Below are 17160 nucleotides of genomic sequence, written 5' to 3' on the forward strand. Positions count from 1 at the left end.
ACCAAAGCCACAGTTTGTACCCTACAGAAAGTAAGGATCATTTAGGTAATACATCCCCAGTTCCCTTGAGGGGGAGGGTGGATGTGTGTGTGTAAATCTGCTCAGGGAGAGATGTAAATAAAACCATAACTTTCCCGCTATTGTTAAGAGGCTGAACACACAAAACAGACCAACTTCAGAGTCAGTATAAGCCAAGCTGCAGTTTTCAAGACAAAAAACGTTAGTTGAAAAACAGTTGTTGATGTCTGTTTCAGCTAATAATCAATCAGCAAATGTCTTCCATTAATCTACTAAGGTTCAACAAATTAGTAATACGTTCCTGTGTTGGTATCTCCTTCTCAACTTAATGGTAACTCCACTGGTTGCTGTTATATCGAAGCACTGGGAATGTGATAGAGCATTTCTGTGCTTACTCTTTTATCACTTTGGTTACCTTATGGCTTAAAAAATAATAAACACACCTTTGGTAAATGAAAAGAATAGCTAAATAAATGGTTAACTTGAGAATGCAAGAAAAGTATCTTAACTAGCCAATGAACCTGCAGACAATGGGAGGTAATATGTAACTGATGCTTCTCCAGTTGGCTTCTATTTCCTGGTTGTGGATCTAAATAATGTCACAATGCCACACTCTGTCATTTGCCATTTTACTGAGGGGAGGGAGAGTAAAAAGGGATATACCACTCGTGAGCATAGAAATTTAAGTGACTACATGGCCTGAAGCCAAGGAGCCTATGGATGAACACACCTGGAATCCAGCCTGGACCAAGACCTGATCTAGAACCTCATGAGAACAGTTATCTTGGGAGGTACAATCCCTTCCTAATCATCCAGAAGGGCCCCAAAGTGTGCAGGCAGAGCTCTACAGCTGCAGTCGGTGAAGAGGCCCTGAAATACCGCATTCTTCTAGATATCCTTGAGGGTCTCCTAAAGCATTCGCTCTATCATCCATCTATTCTCACCAAACCTCTCTATTCTCATGGAGTGGAACCTCGCCTGACAACCACACGAATCATAAAAGGAGTCTCTGGCTAAGTGAGACTGAAGCAGTTATAACCAATAATTATCTGCTGCCTACCATATTACTTTTTGCTGTGGCTTTTAATCATGAGCTATGATTTCAAAACTGGACTGCCCGTGGGTTTTAGGCGTCCTGCCTTATCTGGCCCCTGCTGCATCTTGAACCACTCTCCGTTTGCCTGCTAGATCCCAGCTCCACCAGCCCTTTTCAGCCGCTCCAACGCCACACTGGCCTCCTTTCAATTCATCCAACACATCAAACTCCTTCCTGCCTCAGTGCCTTTCTTCTGCTTGGACCTCTTTTCCTCCTTGCTTGACTAATTTCTTCCAACTCAGCTTTCAGGTTCCTGTTTTCAGGTCATGCTCTCAGAGTAAAGTAGTCTCCTGAGATCCTCCCGGATCACCTTAGGTCCCTCTATTTTATGCTCACACAACACTATATGTTTTGCCTTAAAAGCACCGATCCCTATTGGGACTGAGTAATTATTTGCATGATTATGGGTCACTGTTGTCTCCATCATTAGACTCTATGCTGCATAAGGGCAGGAACCAGGTCTTTGTTAGTTACAACTTTTGCTCCTGTAGTCAGCACAATGCCTGACACATAAGTACTCAATAAACACTTATGAAACAAACATGAGTAAATTTAACTTTTAAAATTACAAATGTAATATATGTTCCCATTATAAAAATTAGAAAATACAGAAAGTACTGATTTTTAAAAACAAAGTCTCTAATTTTATACTCAGGGATAACTGCTGTGAACATTTTGGAGAATTTTTTTTTCCAGCAATTTTTCACTTGTGAGTGTCCTGCCTGTTCCTATTCTAGTCTATCCTATCTAATCCTATCTTATATATCTTATATATTTAAAGGTTTGTAAGCCTTTAATTAAACTGGAGTCACAGTGTATAATTAGTTTTGATGAGATTTTTCCATTTAGCATTATATAATCAACATAAACTGCTCTCCTTGTAAACATTTTTCTCTCCGTTAGGTCCAACAGTACAAACATGAAGAAAGGGATATGATTCCAGCTCCCACTTAGATAGACATCCTGAGACTGAAATTCAATTTTCATAATGAATTGGGATCAATCTGCTAGTTACACAGAGGTTAAGTTACCAGATGGGACTTGAGCAGAAAAAAATTATATTACTTTCCTCATCTCTAAAAACTGACCTTTAATAAATGATGAGGGTTTTAGGAAAAAATGTAAATGAAAGAACACAAGGGGCTTGTTTACATTTTTCTAAAGAATACTCAAAGTCCTCAGGGAACTGTTTCTCTACTGCTCCTTCATCTGTGGAGTTCATTATAACTGTAATAAGTTTAAGCGTTTCTTGGAATGTTTAAATTCTAGTATATTATAAAAAATTTGTACATATTGTTATATGACATCATATAAAAGCGCAACCTCAGAATGCTTTCATAATTAAGAGATTATTTACATTTAAGATTTGTGCTGGAGTGTTACACAGGCATTTGCAATTAAAGAGAGATATCATTATGCTGTAAGATAAGATACATAAGCACAACCTTGATTTTTAAATAAAAATCTCCTTTAAATCCTATTTGGTCCAAATGTGGGAATGCGACATAGAAATATAAAGCAAACTGCAAGTGGCATTTTGGGTCCTTAATCTGGTTTCACAAAACATTAATCATTTACAAAAGAGAAAAAAAAAAACTACACCCAGAGAAATCAGACACTGATGAAGGCTTCTGTTAATCTTGAACTTGTGACCTAAAGGTGAAAGGCCAAATTGTTTCATGCTTCAACTGGTCCATCCACACTGGATATAAATGACTTGTCTTGGATACGAATCCGATAAAAAGTATGTGGAAAACTCAAACTGCTTATCCAGCTTGTTAAGTTCACATTTTTCATTGGCAATAATTATACTGTATATGAGCATTATATACATAATAAAATCCAAGCTTGGGTAACTAAGCTTCCCCTCTAAAGGGGATAAACCACATTCAGAACATCTTAGAAACAATGAACTTAATAACCCCTCTATAAGCCCATTTCAATGTCAAATGTCCTGTAATTTCAAAGTAGTGCATTTTTGTATTTACTTTAGAATACACAGGGTTAGAGATGCCTCTACCACATTAAAACTTGGTGGCAAGTATGCTTGACATGGGAGGAAACAAGAAAATTATAGCAACAATTACAGAAGTATATCCTCTTGTGGCTCATGTTAACATTGCCAAATCCCTGTATAAATCAGAACCAACTATTCACAGAATGTACCTGTCAGCGATACGCTACGTGACATATGGCTCTACTTAATCAAATATACAATTCCATTTTTAAAAAAACTCAGAATATTCCTTCAAGGCACTGTGTTAGCCAGTCAGTCATTCACACTCTGATGTGGTTTAAAACATTTAAATATTTATGCACCGTATTTTATTTATATGTATAGCTGTGTCTAAGAGAATATTTTTACCCTGGGAGGAAACTGATATTTCTGAGGGCCATTTTGCAGTAGTTGCTACACATGAGTCCTCTTACAATGGTCCTGATAGCAAGACAAAAATATCCTGGGATTAAATGCTCTATCAGTGACTCTTTTATATTTTCTAGGTTTGTTTTTTATTAAATGCATTGTTCAAAATATGACAAAAAACAGAAATTGGAGCCACGGAGGTTTTTTTCACATTGCTATTCGAACCAGCTGCAAAGATTTAGATCACACTAGCTCTTATTTTACGCATGTCCTCTGCAGCAAGAAAACCATGGAATGCCCTTAAAAAAGAATTTTAAAATATGAAACAGATGTGTTATCTTCTTTCCTTTTGCTATTGTAGTGCCATGTTAGGTAATTAATTCCTTAGTCTTGTATAGGTCTTCATGCATATAAAGAAAAGAGTTCATTCCCATAAAAATTCTAGAACTCAAGCCCCTCCCCCCCACCACTGCCCCATCCCCACATGAGGTCAGGGTGGAGTGAAGGACCATTTCTCTTGGGGAGTTAGTCTGCACAAATACCTGTAACATACAAAATGTGGGGAAATGTCTCAGCTTAAATAACACAAGCTTTATTGAAATGCAATATTATACTGAAAATCAGTAAGGAAAGCAGAGGTGATTTGTTATTAAATCACTGAGCATATTATCAATATTATCCAAATATTCTGTGAAATTATTTTCATGCTAGTGGACATGGGCAGGTTCCCCATTTTAAATATGTCATTCAAAACAGACGTATTTCTTTTTCGATATGGATAATTTCTGACAAAAGATAAAAGTAAAAAATTATTATCAAGAGTCTTTAGCTGGCTGCAAAATCTATTATCGAGTGCTTTTTTAGTGAATCAAAATGGCAGAATGATAATGGGGGAAAGACCAAGATTATACTGTGTTCACATAATTTCCTCTCACTGCCTTTTCTCTTTGAAAAGATGAACTGCTTATATCAGAAGGGCTCACACAGGTTCTTCATTTCTGCAATGGCTGCTTCGACAATGTGATACATACCAAGTTGAGCTTTGGCAAACTAAAGCCATAATACTTGGAAAAAATTTCTGGGAATGTGTTACTTTCCACACAGATGTGGTACATTAGTCACAAAAATGTGGGCATCATCTCTGATGCATGTGTAGAGAACCCATGTTCTCCAAAGGTTTTAAAAATAACATGCATCACTTTGCCAAAACAGAGGAGGCCCCAAATATTATGGTGCCCATCAAATTCTTCATTCTCTCACATTTTTGTTTGTGCTTAATTTATTATTAGAAGTGATAATATAAAGTGCCTAGTAAAAGATCACACACGGACAAACTGTAAACTGTTCTAGAATATACATACCTGTTGCCAAGCTTGTATTGCAGTGTTTAGAGAATGAACTACATGTTGCCCAAAGTTTACAAATATTGAGTCAACGTTGATAGAGCAATCAATCAGCTTTTCTACTGCATTGCTGGAAACTGCAATCTGTCCAAAGATGCTGAAGGGTTTCACCATGCTTTGCATTGTAACATTTCTGCACTCTAGAAGTTTACAGTCTGCTTGAGCTGAGAATTGCATCTCCTGACAGACAGAACTATTGTTCCATTGTCGAAGATACATGTGTGGTTCTTTGAAGGAAATAATCATGTATTCTAGTTCAGATGGCACATTTTTATCAGAAATAAATGGCTGTAGGTATTGCGGTGGAGCTGTTGAGAAAACAAACAAGAAAAACAGCAGTTGAGATGAACCAACACTTTATGGAAATAAAGAGATGACATTTAAATTATTCATTTCTTGGTTACTGAATGCAATATTTGCTGGTTAATAAATTCAAACATTCTCTTGAAGATAATATAACATTTGAATTACCATTTGATATTTGCAAACAAAACTGTTTTGTTCAATCAGCAGGTCTCTTTCCAAAGGTTACATGAACAGATAAAAATTTGATCACAAAAGACAACAAATAAAATGAAGAGGAGGTAAATATTTAAGAAGCATTTCATAGAAATGCTCTGTATCTACCCACCAAATCTCAAAACCAAAAACATGACCCAAACAGAGTTAGAAAATACAGGTTAAACTCCATTTTTGCTGAAAAGGCAAGATGCTTAACAGCAGCTGTGTTTAGTTTTAATCTGATTTTTTTCATTTTTCCATTACATGTAGGTTGAAAACCTAATACCAGAATCAAAATGTATTAAGTAGAAAAGGTTTGGTACAGACTTTTAGGAATAATTATTCATGAAGAGCAAACTTATAAAAGGCCACTTTTGGTGTGTGGAAAAATTTATTCTTCTACCTTATAAACTTGTAAAAATGCTAGTCTTTTAAATTATTGGAGAATTTGCCCATTTTTTGTAGAAGGTATTTGTACTTTCGAGATAAGGTAATATCAAGTACTTTTGGAAACTATATGCCATTCATGTAATGGCTCATAAGATAGGAAAAAAACAGATGTATTTCTTTCAAAAAGATAATAATTAGAGTAACAGTAAAACCTGCAATTTTTGTAACTTCCTTGAAAATTCTCATTAGGAAGTGTGCAAAATCATGGCAATTCAATATAACTGGTACCCTATATAACAGGTCCATAAGATGGTTCAAATGTAAGGGGGACACCTATTATATGAAATCAACTTCAGAATAACTTTGCTGGTGCTTACTGTTAGAGGAGATGAATGCTGTTTCTAAAAGTTTCCTCCACCACGTGAGTGGTGGTCAATAGGGAAGGAGTTTTGTGCGGGGATAAAACAATAAGTATTAAGTGAATGTTATTCTGATGCTAAAATAGAGTACCTGTGCCTAGTTGATCAAGGTGATGACAAAAATGGAACTCCAGGTGAGCAAACTGGAAGGAAACGCAAAGAGATGGGACAAACCATGGGGTAAAACAGGAGTCAACTCTGGTACAGGCAGCCAGGGCTGTTGGAGTTACAAGTTGGTCACAAGTGCTTTGAGAACCAGATTCACTTCCAGAGCTGTGGGAGATAATTAATAAAAGAAATTCAATAACCTAAATTTCCCAACATCATATAAATGAAATGTCTTTCTATAGGGGTTTTTAAAGCTAGCTCCCATAATCCTATAGTCAATGTTCTCATCAAATCTTCCATATTTGCTCACATAAACAAGTCATTTTAAAAAATTAAGTTCTGAGGCTTCCCTGGTGGTGCAGTGGTTAAGAATCCGCCTGCCAATGCAGGCAACACGGGTTCGAGCTCTGGTCCGGGAAGATCCCACATGCGGCGGAGCAAGTAAGCCCGTGCACCACAACTACTGAGCCTGCACTCTAGAGCCCACGAGCCACAATTACTGAAGCCCATGTGCCTAGAGCCTGTGCTCCGCAACAAGAGAAGCCACCGCAATGAGAAGCCTGCGCACTGCAACAGAGTAGCGCCCACTTGCCGCAACCAGAGAAAGCCTGTGCGCAGCAATGAAGACCCAATGCAGCCAAAAATAAATAAATAAAATAAATAAATTAAAAAAAATTAAGTTCTCGTTGATTATTCTCTATGAGTTATTAGCAGAAAAATTTTGAAGGATTCCTGAAACCCCAGGCCATGTTGACCTCCAACCCAATTTTATTCCATCCACATTTCACTTAAACTAATATGAGAACAAGTTGTCTGTAAGTTAAGACCAACACAACTCCGAGTATGACTCTGCTGTTCAAAAAACCCAATATTTTCAGTGTCACCATAAATCTTTCTTTTGTTTTACTTCTCCAGGTCATCCACATCCATATTCCCATATGAGCTAGCCAATACTCTTTATTGACTACCTACTGCATACTGTATTAGGTGCCATAAAAGTTATGACCATGTCCAGAAGAAACAAGGTTCCATGGACAATTACACCACATGTGTCCTCTCTTTACTTGTCCATCCTCCCAACACCATTTTATACCAGTAAAAGTCGATTAAAATAAATAGTGAAGGCATCTGTAGGAGGGAAGAAATTTGTACATAGCGGCTGCTGGTGTGCATGGGAAACATGCAGCCTAGCTGCCTCCCCTCAATGCTAGTAGAAGCATGAGACCTGGGGATTGGGAGGGGCCAAGGTGCATTCTGCTAATTGTGGATCACTAAATAGATGCTGCCCTATTCCCCCTTACCGTCTTCCACCCTCTTCTTTCCAAATCTGAAATTTGCTCTACAGCTATGGTAGCCTGGCTCCCAAATCCATGAGGAGCCTAGAGAAGAAACAATGGTTTATAGTATCCTAGGGAGAACTATGACAAGAAAAACTAAAGAAATAAATCCTTGGTTTTCAAAGAATTCCCAGTCTAACTGGTGATATAAAATACGTAGACGTTTACAAACATTATAAAACAGAACAACCAACAAGGACTAGGCAAGTTGGAAGTGCTGCCAGAGTGGAAATACAAGAGGAAGTCAGAATGGCACAGGGTGAATCATGTGGGATTTGCAGAGTGTGAATCTTCAGCTGAGTTTTGAAAGAGGTTGTGAAAAGGCTGGTGAAAATGAAAGCTAGGTTTACTGAGTATTTAACTTCAAGGCGTTTATAGTTATGTGGTGGTATTTACTGCAATGTTAGAAAAACTCCATTGCATACAAAGAAAACACAACTCTGGGGCACTATGTTTCTGATGAAATGTTATGCATGAAAATGCAGCTAGGTGTATTTTTAAAACTTCTATAAATGGGTATACTAGTCCAAATAGCTTTCTAGGAATTTATCTGTGGAGTTACAAATAAAGATCTAATTTAAAATAGATAAATGACAAGGTCTCACTGTATAGCACAGGGAGCTATATTCAATATCTTGTAATAACCTATACTGGAAAAGAATATGAAAACGTGTGTATGTATGTGTATGTGTGTGTGTGTGTGTGTGTGTGTGTGTGTATATATATATATTATATATATATATACACACATTTTATAACTGACTCTCTTTGCTATACACCAGAAACTAACACAACATGGTAAATCAACTATACTTCAATTAAAAAAATTAAAGTTAAAAAAAATCTCATTGGCAATGTAAAATTAAAACTTATATTTATTCAGAAAGACCAAACTGTACTAGTTGTACATGTGTTTTACACATATGAAATCTCTCCCTTATAATACTTCAAGAAGTTGTTAAAAATAGGGTATAGCGTTAGTCAAAATATTATTAAAAATCCAGGTGAGAGTACTTTGAGATCAGTTTTAAAAAAGTAAGCACACAATTTGAGGTGTTTATCTGAAGAATTTCTCTGTCAACTGCAATTTTTGACACTCTTGAGATTTTCCAAGATTTACTTTTCTCTCTTTTCAGAGTAGCAAATTCTGTAACATGTTGAAAAAGGTTGCTAAGACATCACAAATAAGTGCGTGTCAGAATCTTTATTTATAACAAATTGATTGATTTTTCACTTTTCCTAAATTAAATGTACAAATCAATGGTTAAAAGATATTTTTAGGTCTATATAGTAACTCCTAACATATATATTCAAGTGGTCAGCACTCTTTCCATCTTGAAATCCTGACTAAAATGTTACTAGATTACTCTATATTTAAAAATTTAGAGTTTTATTTAAAAATTGGAGTTATATCAAAATTAAAATGTCTTAAACACAAAATTAATATGGTATATGCACATGAAATGCTTTATATTTTGAATCAGTAAATTTATAGTTTTTTGATATTCAACTTAATTTGATCATCACTATACACTATAAAAGTAGCATATGCATGTTTACCTTTTACATAAGGATTAAAAATATCTAACTATGATAGAGCTAAACAGTCATAAAGATGAGAACAATGACCCTGCTAGGGACACTTATAGCAACTACATTTATATCATTTCCTTAATTAAGTACAATGGACTTCGATCTGATCCAGATATCAAAAGGAAAAACATAATTCATGAGATGTGTAATAATCAGAAATGGAAAAGTAAAGATGGCTCCAAGGAGCAAAACCTTACAAATAGTAATATGTAGAACTCAAGATTCAATAAGTTCCTAATGGAAATTCAAATTTTTAGAATAGAGGAAATATTCTAAAGGGTAGAAAGTATGGCAGGAGTTTTACATATCCATACCTTCATTTTAGCCAAAGGGACTTATTAACTGTCCTGGGTGACCCACAGAAGGGTATCAACTCCTTTAAACAAGGAGTGTTTTAGTAAGTTTAGATCTTGATTGATCCATAGACACTGCAGGGACCCAGGCATAATCCTTAAAGATTCACCCCTGGATGTCACCCCTATAGCTCTGCAGGTATCCAACAATGATCTGACTTGACTGATAAAGCCTTGGGCTTTTCTCTGTATCCCTCTGTGGTAATAAGAGTTTTATAATATAGCATAGAGATTAAGCAGAGAATGATTGAGCTAAGAAAACCGAGATGAAAATGCTTGCACTGCTTCCACTTACACTGTAATCATGGGCAAATTATTTCATCTAGCTAAATCTGTTTTCTCATCTGTAAAGTAAGTATAGTAACTGGACTTACTTTTTGAGTATTAAAGGAGGTACTTTTTTTTTTTTTTTTTTTTTTGCTGTACGCGGGCCTCTCACTGTTGTGGCCTCTCCCGTTGCGGAGCACAGGCTCCGGACGCACAGGCTCAGCGGCCATGGCTCACGGGCCCAGCCGCTCCGCGGCATATGGGATCCTCCCAGACCGGGAGGTACTACATAGAAACTGCTTAGCATAATGTCTATCACTCCATAAGAGAAAAAAAATCTCATCCCTCTTTTCCTGGTTGGCAAACAGGGTACCGTACTGGTTACTTAGTTTAATGTCAGTTGCTGGTGATTACCTTTAGCTCCCAAGAGGGATCTGACAATATCACACTGTCATTCATCCCAGTGTGGCACCGTTTCTCAAATTTGGTTCACCTAAACTCTCCCCTGCCTACTGCAAAAACACTGTCCTGTCCATCCTGGGAGAGCACCGCATGGAGGAGAGAAGATAAGAACATGCTACACCATGTTCTCTCTACACCTTAGATCTGTCTTTTTTGGGGAATGTTTTAACTCTAACCCCAAATAAGAAATACACCTCTGTTGTAACCTAGTACACCTATAAAATGGCGTGGGGAAGTTACTGAAAATATTTTTTAAATTGTGGTAAAATATACATAACTTAAAATTCACTATTTTAACCAGTTAAAAGTGTACAGTTCAGTGGCATTAAGTACATTCACATTGTTGTGCAACTAACATCATCATCCATCTTCAGAATTTTTTCATCTTCCCAAACTGAAAGTCTATACCCATTAAACAATTTTCCTCACCCTCATCTGGCAACCACCATTCTACTTTTGTCTTCATAAATTTGACTACTCTTGGTATCTCATATAAGTGGAATTATACAGTATTTGTCCTTTTCACATTGATAGTTTCTATTTTATTAAAAAAATTCCATCAACAGGTGAATGGATAAGGAAGATGTAGTATATATACACAATGGGATATTACTCAGCCATAAAAATGAGTGAAATAATGCCATTTGCAGCAACATGGATGTAGCTAGAGATTATCATATTAAGTGAAGTAAGTCAGCCAGACAAGGACAAATCATATATCACTTATATGTGGAATCTAAAAAAAATGATATAAATGAACTTATTTACAAAACAGAAATAGACTCACAGAAATAGAAAACAAACTTATGGTTACCAAGGGGGATAGTGGGGGATGGGTCGGGGAAGGGATAAATTAAGAGTTTGGGATTAGTAGATACAAACTACTACATATAAAATAGATAAGCGGGGCTTCCCTGTGGCACAGTGGTTAAGAATCTGCCTGCCAATTCAGGGGACATGGGTTTGAGCCCTGGTCCGGGAAGATTCCACATGCTGCAGCAACTAAGTCCGTGTGCCGCAACTACTGAGCCTGTGCTCTAGAGCCTGCGAGCCACAACTACTGAGCCCGTGTGCTGCAACTACTGCAGTCCACGCGCCTAGAGCCCGTGCTCCGCAACAAGAGAAGCCACCGCAATGAGAAGCCCGTGCACCACAACGAAGAGTAGCCCCCACTTGCCACAACTAGAGAAAGCCCATGTGCAGCAATGAAGACCGAACACAGCCAAAAATAAATAAATAAATAAATAAAAATTAAAATAGATAAGCAACAAGGACCTACTGTATAGCACAGGGGACTACTGTCAATACCTTGTAACAAGGTGGCAAAGCAGTTCTAGACGTCAAGATTGTTGTCTGAATGGCTTATGAAAGTCAAAAGGTTAAAAAAAATGGTACTCAGCAAATTTAGGTACATCTAAAGGTACAGATCCAAGTAGCCAAATGGAGGCAAACAATATCTAGAGGCCACAGTGACCTTCTGGTAGGAGAAAGTTCAACCAGTGAGGAGAAAGGAAATGATCCAGGGACTTTACCATCACAACGCTCTTCCTCTGATTCCTGCACTGGCTATACACACAAGAATGAAGGTTTGGGGCTTCCCTGGTGGCGCAGTGGTTGGGAGTGCGCCTGCCGATGCGGGGGACGCGGGTTCGTGCCCCGGTCCGGGAGGATCCCACATGCTGCGGAGCCTGCGCGTCCGGAGCCTGCGCGTCCGGAGCCTGTGCTCCGCAGTGGGAGGGGCCACAGCAGTGGGAGGCCCGCGTACCGCAACAAAACAAAACAAAACAAACAAACAAAAAAAGAATGAAGGTTTGGTAAATAAAAAGCATCTCTTCCTCACATACACAAAAAGCTGTGGACCACTGTCTCAAAGATCACTAAATATGAGTGGACAGCAACTTACAGGATCTTTAGGGAGAAGGAGAAAATCTTATTTTTTTTATTTTGCACTCTAAAAAACTCAACAGAGTTTCCATTTTTATCACATGAAGAAAGAGCCACACACTTCTTTTTCCAGGATGCCTTCTTCTATGAACCAACGTTCTGGGGGTGGGGATAAAAAGTCCTTGTAAGCAATCTACTCTCACGTTTTAACATTGTAAGAAAGTGACCATGTAATAGGGACAAAACTACCAAAGACTCGGCACAGGTAAACAGTTTAGCATTATTATCAAACAATTTGTCATAAAATTAACTGGACATATATATCAAGATCTTCACAGTTATTACTGTGTAACACAATAATTGCCTGTAACTTGTGACTTTAGATAGTCACACACTTCTGGAGTTAGCCATTGGGGTGAGGGTAAGAGGTGGAAACAAAGTAGAAAGTTGTTCTGGTTCATCAGAAGACATCTTGTTGATACCAAACTCAGGGAACCTAGTAGAGTGGCCCAAAGCCTGAGAGTTGGGCCCACCAGCCATTTCTCATCTTTCCGCCTAGGTCCCATCGCTAGGTAAGAAACTGTAAATTCCAAATACAGTGTGTGCTTGCTGGTTATCTTGTTTACTCTCTAAATCCGCTTTCTACCCCTCCCCATCCTCTTCTCTGCCCCTGACTGTATCAACAAGCTGCTTTGTCCTAGGCTTGTCTTTTGGTTCGGCCAGTGAAGGTGCCCAAGGGAGATCAGAAGGTGTGAAGACAGTGGCAGGAGGACTCATATTCTCCTGGCTCCTTCTTAGCCACGTCTCTGCACATTGTTGGTCCCTCCACCAAAAACAGCTACAACCACCCATTCTGGGTTAGTTTTGGTAATGGCTCTATTACCTGGCTCTTTCAGGACTAAGAGTGGGATGGTTTCTAGCCTCAGGGTACTGTCCTATCCCTTCACCTTGCCAACACTTTTGTAAACAGTCTTTACAGTAAACTCTCCTCAGTTAACCAGTCTGAGTGTGCCGTCTGTTTCTTGTCAGGACCTACTGGGAAAAGGGGTTTATTTAGGCTTCAGCAGTGGGCAGTGGGGGTGGGCAAATACATACATGCTGAGATTAAAAATAAATAGCTGAAATGGATACCCTGATCAGGGCTTTTAAAGGCTGTATCTCTTGCTTCAGTCCAGTGCACCACAAATAGAAAGAGAACTCTTCTAAAGGTCAATACTATTGTGGAAACTAAGCTTAAGTTACTCTCCTTCCAATGCTACCTTGAAAAAAACAACAGTTACCTATCATTCATTTTCATATGATCAAGCAAACCATTAATTAAAGATAGTGGAGGGCTTCCCTGGTGGCGCAGTGGTTGAGAGTCCGCCTGCCAATGCAGGGGACACGGGTTCGTGTCCTGGTCTGGGAAGATCCCACATGCCGCGGAGCAGCTGGGCCCGTGAGCCATCGCCGCTGAGCCTGCGCGTCCGGAGCCTGTGCTCCGCAATGGGAGAGGGCACAACAGTGAGAGGCCCATGTACCAAAAAAAAAAAAAAAAAAAAAAGATAGTGGAAAATAATTATTACAAATACACGTGGATTGAATTGAAGATAATATGCCTGTATGGGATAAACAGACCAAGGTTTAAGAGAGTGAATCTTTGGTCTCCAGTCCTTTGTACCGAAGGCTACCTGTCACCCCTCAGACTGGTTAGCTCCTACCCATTCCTTAAGGCCTCAGCTTAGAAACCAGTTTCTCAGGGCCAAACAGCTAGTTCGTGATGGAGCCAGGACTTAAACCCAGGTCTGCTAACTTGAAAATCTCTAATACATAGTGCTTCTATTTACATACACACAGTGATGCCACTACCACTAAATATCCTACACTGTTGCACTTTTGACAACTGTGGGCAAGATGCTTTTTTTTTTTTTTTTAGATTAAGCTTCATGAGACTTATTTTTATGAACTTTCTTCCAGTAATGTACAACAGTCTGATGCATATCCTTCTCAAACCATAAATATTATTTAAGATAAGATAATTTCTAATCATAAAAGTGTCAGGTTTTTGTCCAGTTTTAGATTTCTCATGACAGAATATACTGGATCTAACTGTAGCACTTTTATTTCTATGTGAAATGTCGACATATCATCAAAGCACTGATGTTTTCCTTAAAGAAACTGGATGAAATTTATTTACTGTCCTTTTTGAAAAATGTCTTAATAGTGTTTTATTATGTTGATTTTTAAACCAGCTCTTTAAATTTAATTTCACTAATATCAATTTCTACCTGAAAAATGCTTAATGTCAAACAATTTAAAGCAAGATCAATTGTGAAATATTAGGCAAGTTGAAAAATCCAAGGTGAGGACAAAAGATCTGTGATTACAATGTCAAAAGCTTGGTGAAAAACTGCCTAAATTTGACTGTCTGCATAAATTTCCATTCCCTAAAGGTTCCACATTTCTGCAGTGCTACGCTTACCACAAAGTGATTTTTATGAATGTTTCAGATTCAGAGGAATTAACCTTGTCCAAAATGCTTCTTTCAATGATGAAAATGCATTCTTTGATAATTAGAATCAAGAAATGATTTCTAACTTGATGCTAATAATGAAACTCAGATTTAAAAAAATTTCATTACCCATCGCTCTGTTTTCTGAGATTTCCTGGTTTCTGACTAGGTAACTATGCTTAGAATAGGCAATCTTTCTATCCATCTGCTAACTCCTCCCAGGATGGGTGTTCTTTTCACTGCTGCATTTCATATAGGTAAAATCAAGACCCCACTCCTCTAATATATTTTCACCAGTCGTACATTACTAGGTAATATACTGGGAAGGCAATTATTTTTAAAGAGCCCAAATGACCTAGAAATAGAAACCATAAAGTAAAAAAATATATTATTATTAAGCATACAAAGTAATCAACGAAAAAGACTGTGATGCTACAGACTAATGTGAACAGAGGTTATCGCGGTGTGATATGATGATGGGTGGTACTATTTTCTTTATTTCCCAGATGTTCTTCAATGAACATATATTACTATTAATTACAAAAAGAGAAAGCATTCACAACTATCTATAATATAAAACAGGAGTTAGAATACAAAATGGTGTGCTATGATTATAACCCTATAAAGGCATACAATGATGGGCAAAAATAAAGGTAAAAAAGAGAAAACATCTATAATATAAAACAGGAATTAGAATACAAAATGGTGTGCTATGATTATAACCCTGTAAATGCATACAATGATGGGTAAAAATAAAGGTAAAAAAGAGAAAACAGTTCAATCACAGGGTGTTGGAACGGTGGATTTTTTTTCTTTTTGTTAGTGTCAAAATGTTGTTTGGGGGAAAAAAAGGGGGGGTGGATTATATACAAAGAATAAGATAATGCTAGAGCAAGCTCGTCAGGAGAATTAGAAGGTAGGACATTGAAAGTGATGGGCAGCAAGGCACAGGCCCACAGTACACATATCATGTGACCCAAACAACTGTTCTATTGATGGTGATTTCGTTTCTTTTTCTTGTCATTTAGGGGAGCATGAACAGAAAGACATAATAAGGATATGTAAACTAGAAGGAGCACTTGAAGAATAAATTGCTGAAGCCATTTTTTCTCTACTCTAAGTTAGTGGATGTATTAAGCAGGCAAACATTGGAAATAGGGACAATCTGGCCCTGTTTTGTCACTAACCAGATATCCTGTAGGAGGTGTGGAACAGGAAGTTCTGGGGACACGATTCAGAATACCTGAAGTCTATAGCTCTAGAGATACATTAAAGTCAAATAGATTCAAGAGGTGAATAAAACTTTGGCTATCTGAAATCTTGAGTATAAATTATTTTGGTTAGTCAAGTTTTCCTAATGTCTGGAGGTCTGTCTTTTAAAGTTTTTTTAAAAACCCCTTAAGAAGGAAGTAGTTCCAAAAAGAAGGAGACAATTCAATTTACTTAACGTTTCTTTTAATGCCCCAGCGTTAACATTTACACATATTGATGACTGTGTCACTAAGAGTCTATTGAAGTGTATATGGCTTTTTCCTCTATATTTTTTAGCTCAGGATAACAGGATTTTTTTTTTTGAAGTTTGTTTTTTGCTCTTTTTTCCTTTTATATTTAAGGAACAGGTTCTTAGAGCTCACAGTAAAACACAGGAATTTTAGTACATAGACTTTGAAACATCAGCTTCTATCTCGCTTCCTGGTTCTCATCTGTAGTTCAGACAGATGCAGCTGCTAGAGAGCTGCGATATAGTTAAGTGAGGGGCCACTAGATAAGATGACCTGACGAGTGTTTCCTAGTATAATGCCACTATTTCATTTTTCACTTTGTTCACTGAGTTACCTTTGGTCATCAGCTCCATTTTGGCTGCTGTTCAAAACAATTCTCCAAAGATCCGAGGATACCAGTTTCTTCTGGTCATTCACAAGATTGATATCTGGCAACTGCAGTTCACAAACTTTGCTTTCAGACAGACTAAATTCTCGAAATGCAACAAAAACCTTCTGGAGTTCATCCCAGTATTCCAAACTACAAGGAATCTATATTAAAAGAAAGAAGATTTTAGAAGATGCAAACAGAAATGATGTTTCTGTATTTGCTGACATGCAACTTGAATCTTCATAAAAGTTATAACATTAATGAGACTTTTAAAAAAGGGGATACAGTTGTAAAGGACAGTAGTTTAGGATTTCTTTTCATAGTTATATTCATCCTGTTTACCTACTTTATTTCAAAAGACTCATTCAAGAATAATATGTGGAAATAGTCAAGAAAGTTTTTAAATAAAGGAGAAAGGGTGGGGAATAAATTCTACCAGATGCTAAGTCTATTATAAAGCTATACTAATTAAAATTAAAAGATAAGGTTGGAGTAGTAACATACAAATAGATTAGAAGAAGAAAAAAAATAATATGTAAGTACAGATAAATTTTAGTATGTGATGAAGGTACCATTTCAAACAAGTAGGGGAAAGATGGGA

The 17160-nt window shown here is 37.4% G+C and overlaps 1 protein-coding gene across 9 annotated transcripts in view; it reads right to left on the reverse strand.

Annotated features, from left to right (window-relative positions):
• The window catches only part of VPS13B (vacuolar protein sorting 13 homolog B), a 791361-nt gene that overhangs the window by 90171 nt on the left and 684030 nt on the right, over positions 1 to 17160 (reverse strand). For all 9 annotated transcript variants that reach the window (XM_082600778.1, XM_082600779.1, XM_082600780.1 and 6 more), the window contains 3 exons: positions 16524 to 16720; positions 6284 to 6465; positions 4841 to 5190 (listed from right to left, as the gene is read on the reverse strand). In XM_082600778.1, coding sequence (XP_082456904.1) covers positions 4841 to 5190; positions 6284 to 6465; positions 16524 to 16720 — 729 coding nt within the window. The remainder of the gene's footprint in view (positions 1 to 4840; positions 5191 to 6283; positions 6466 to 16523; positions 16721 to 17160) is intronic.

The sequence above is a fragment of the Mesoplodon mirus genome (assembly GCF_964341445.2).
Source record: "Mesoplodon mirus genome assembly, chromosome: 16".
Lineage (NCBI taxonomy): Eukaryota > Metazoa > Chordata > Mammalia > Artiodactyla > Ziphiidae > Mesoplodon > Mesoplodon mirus.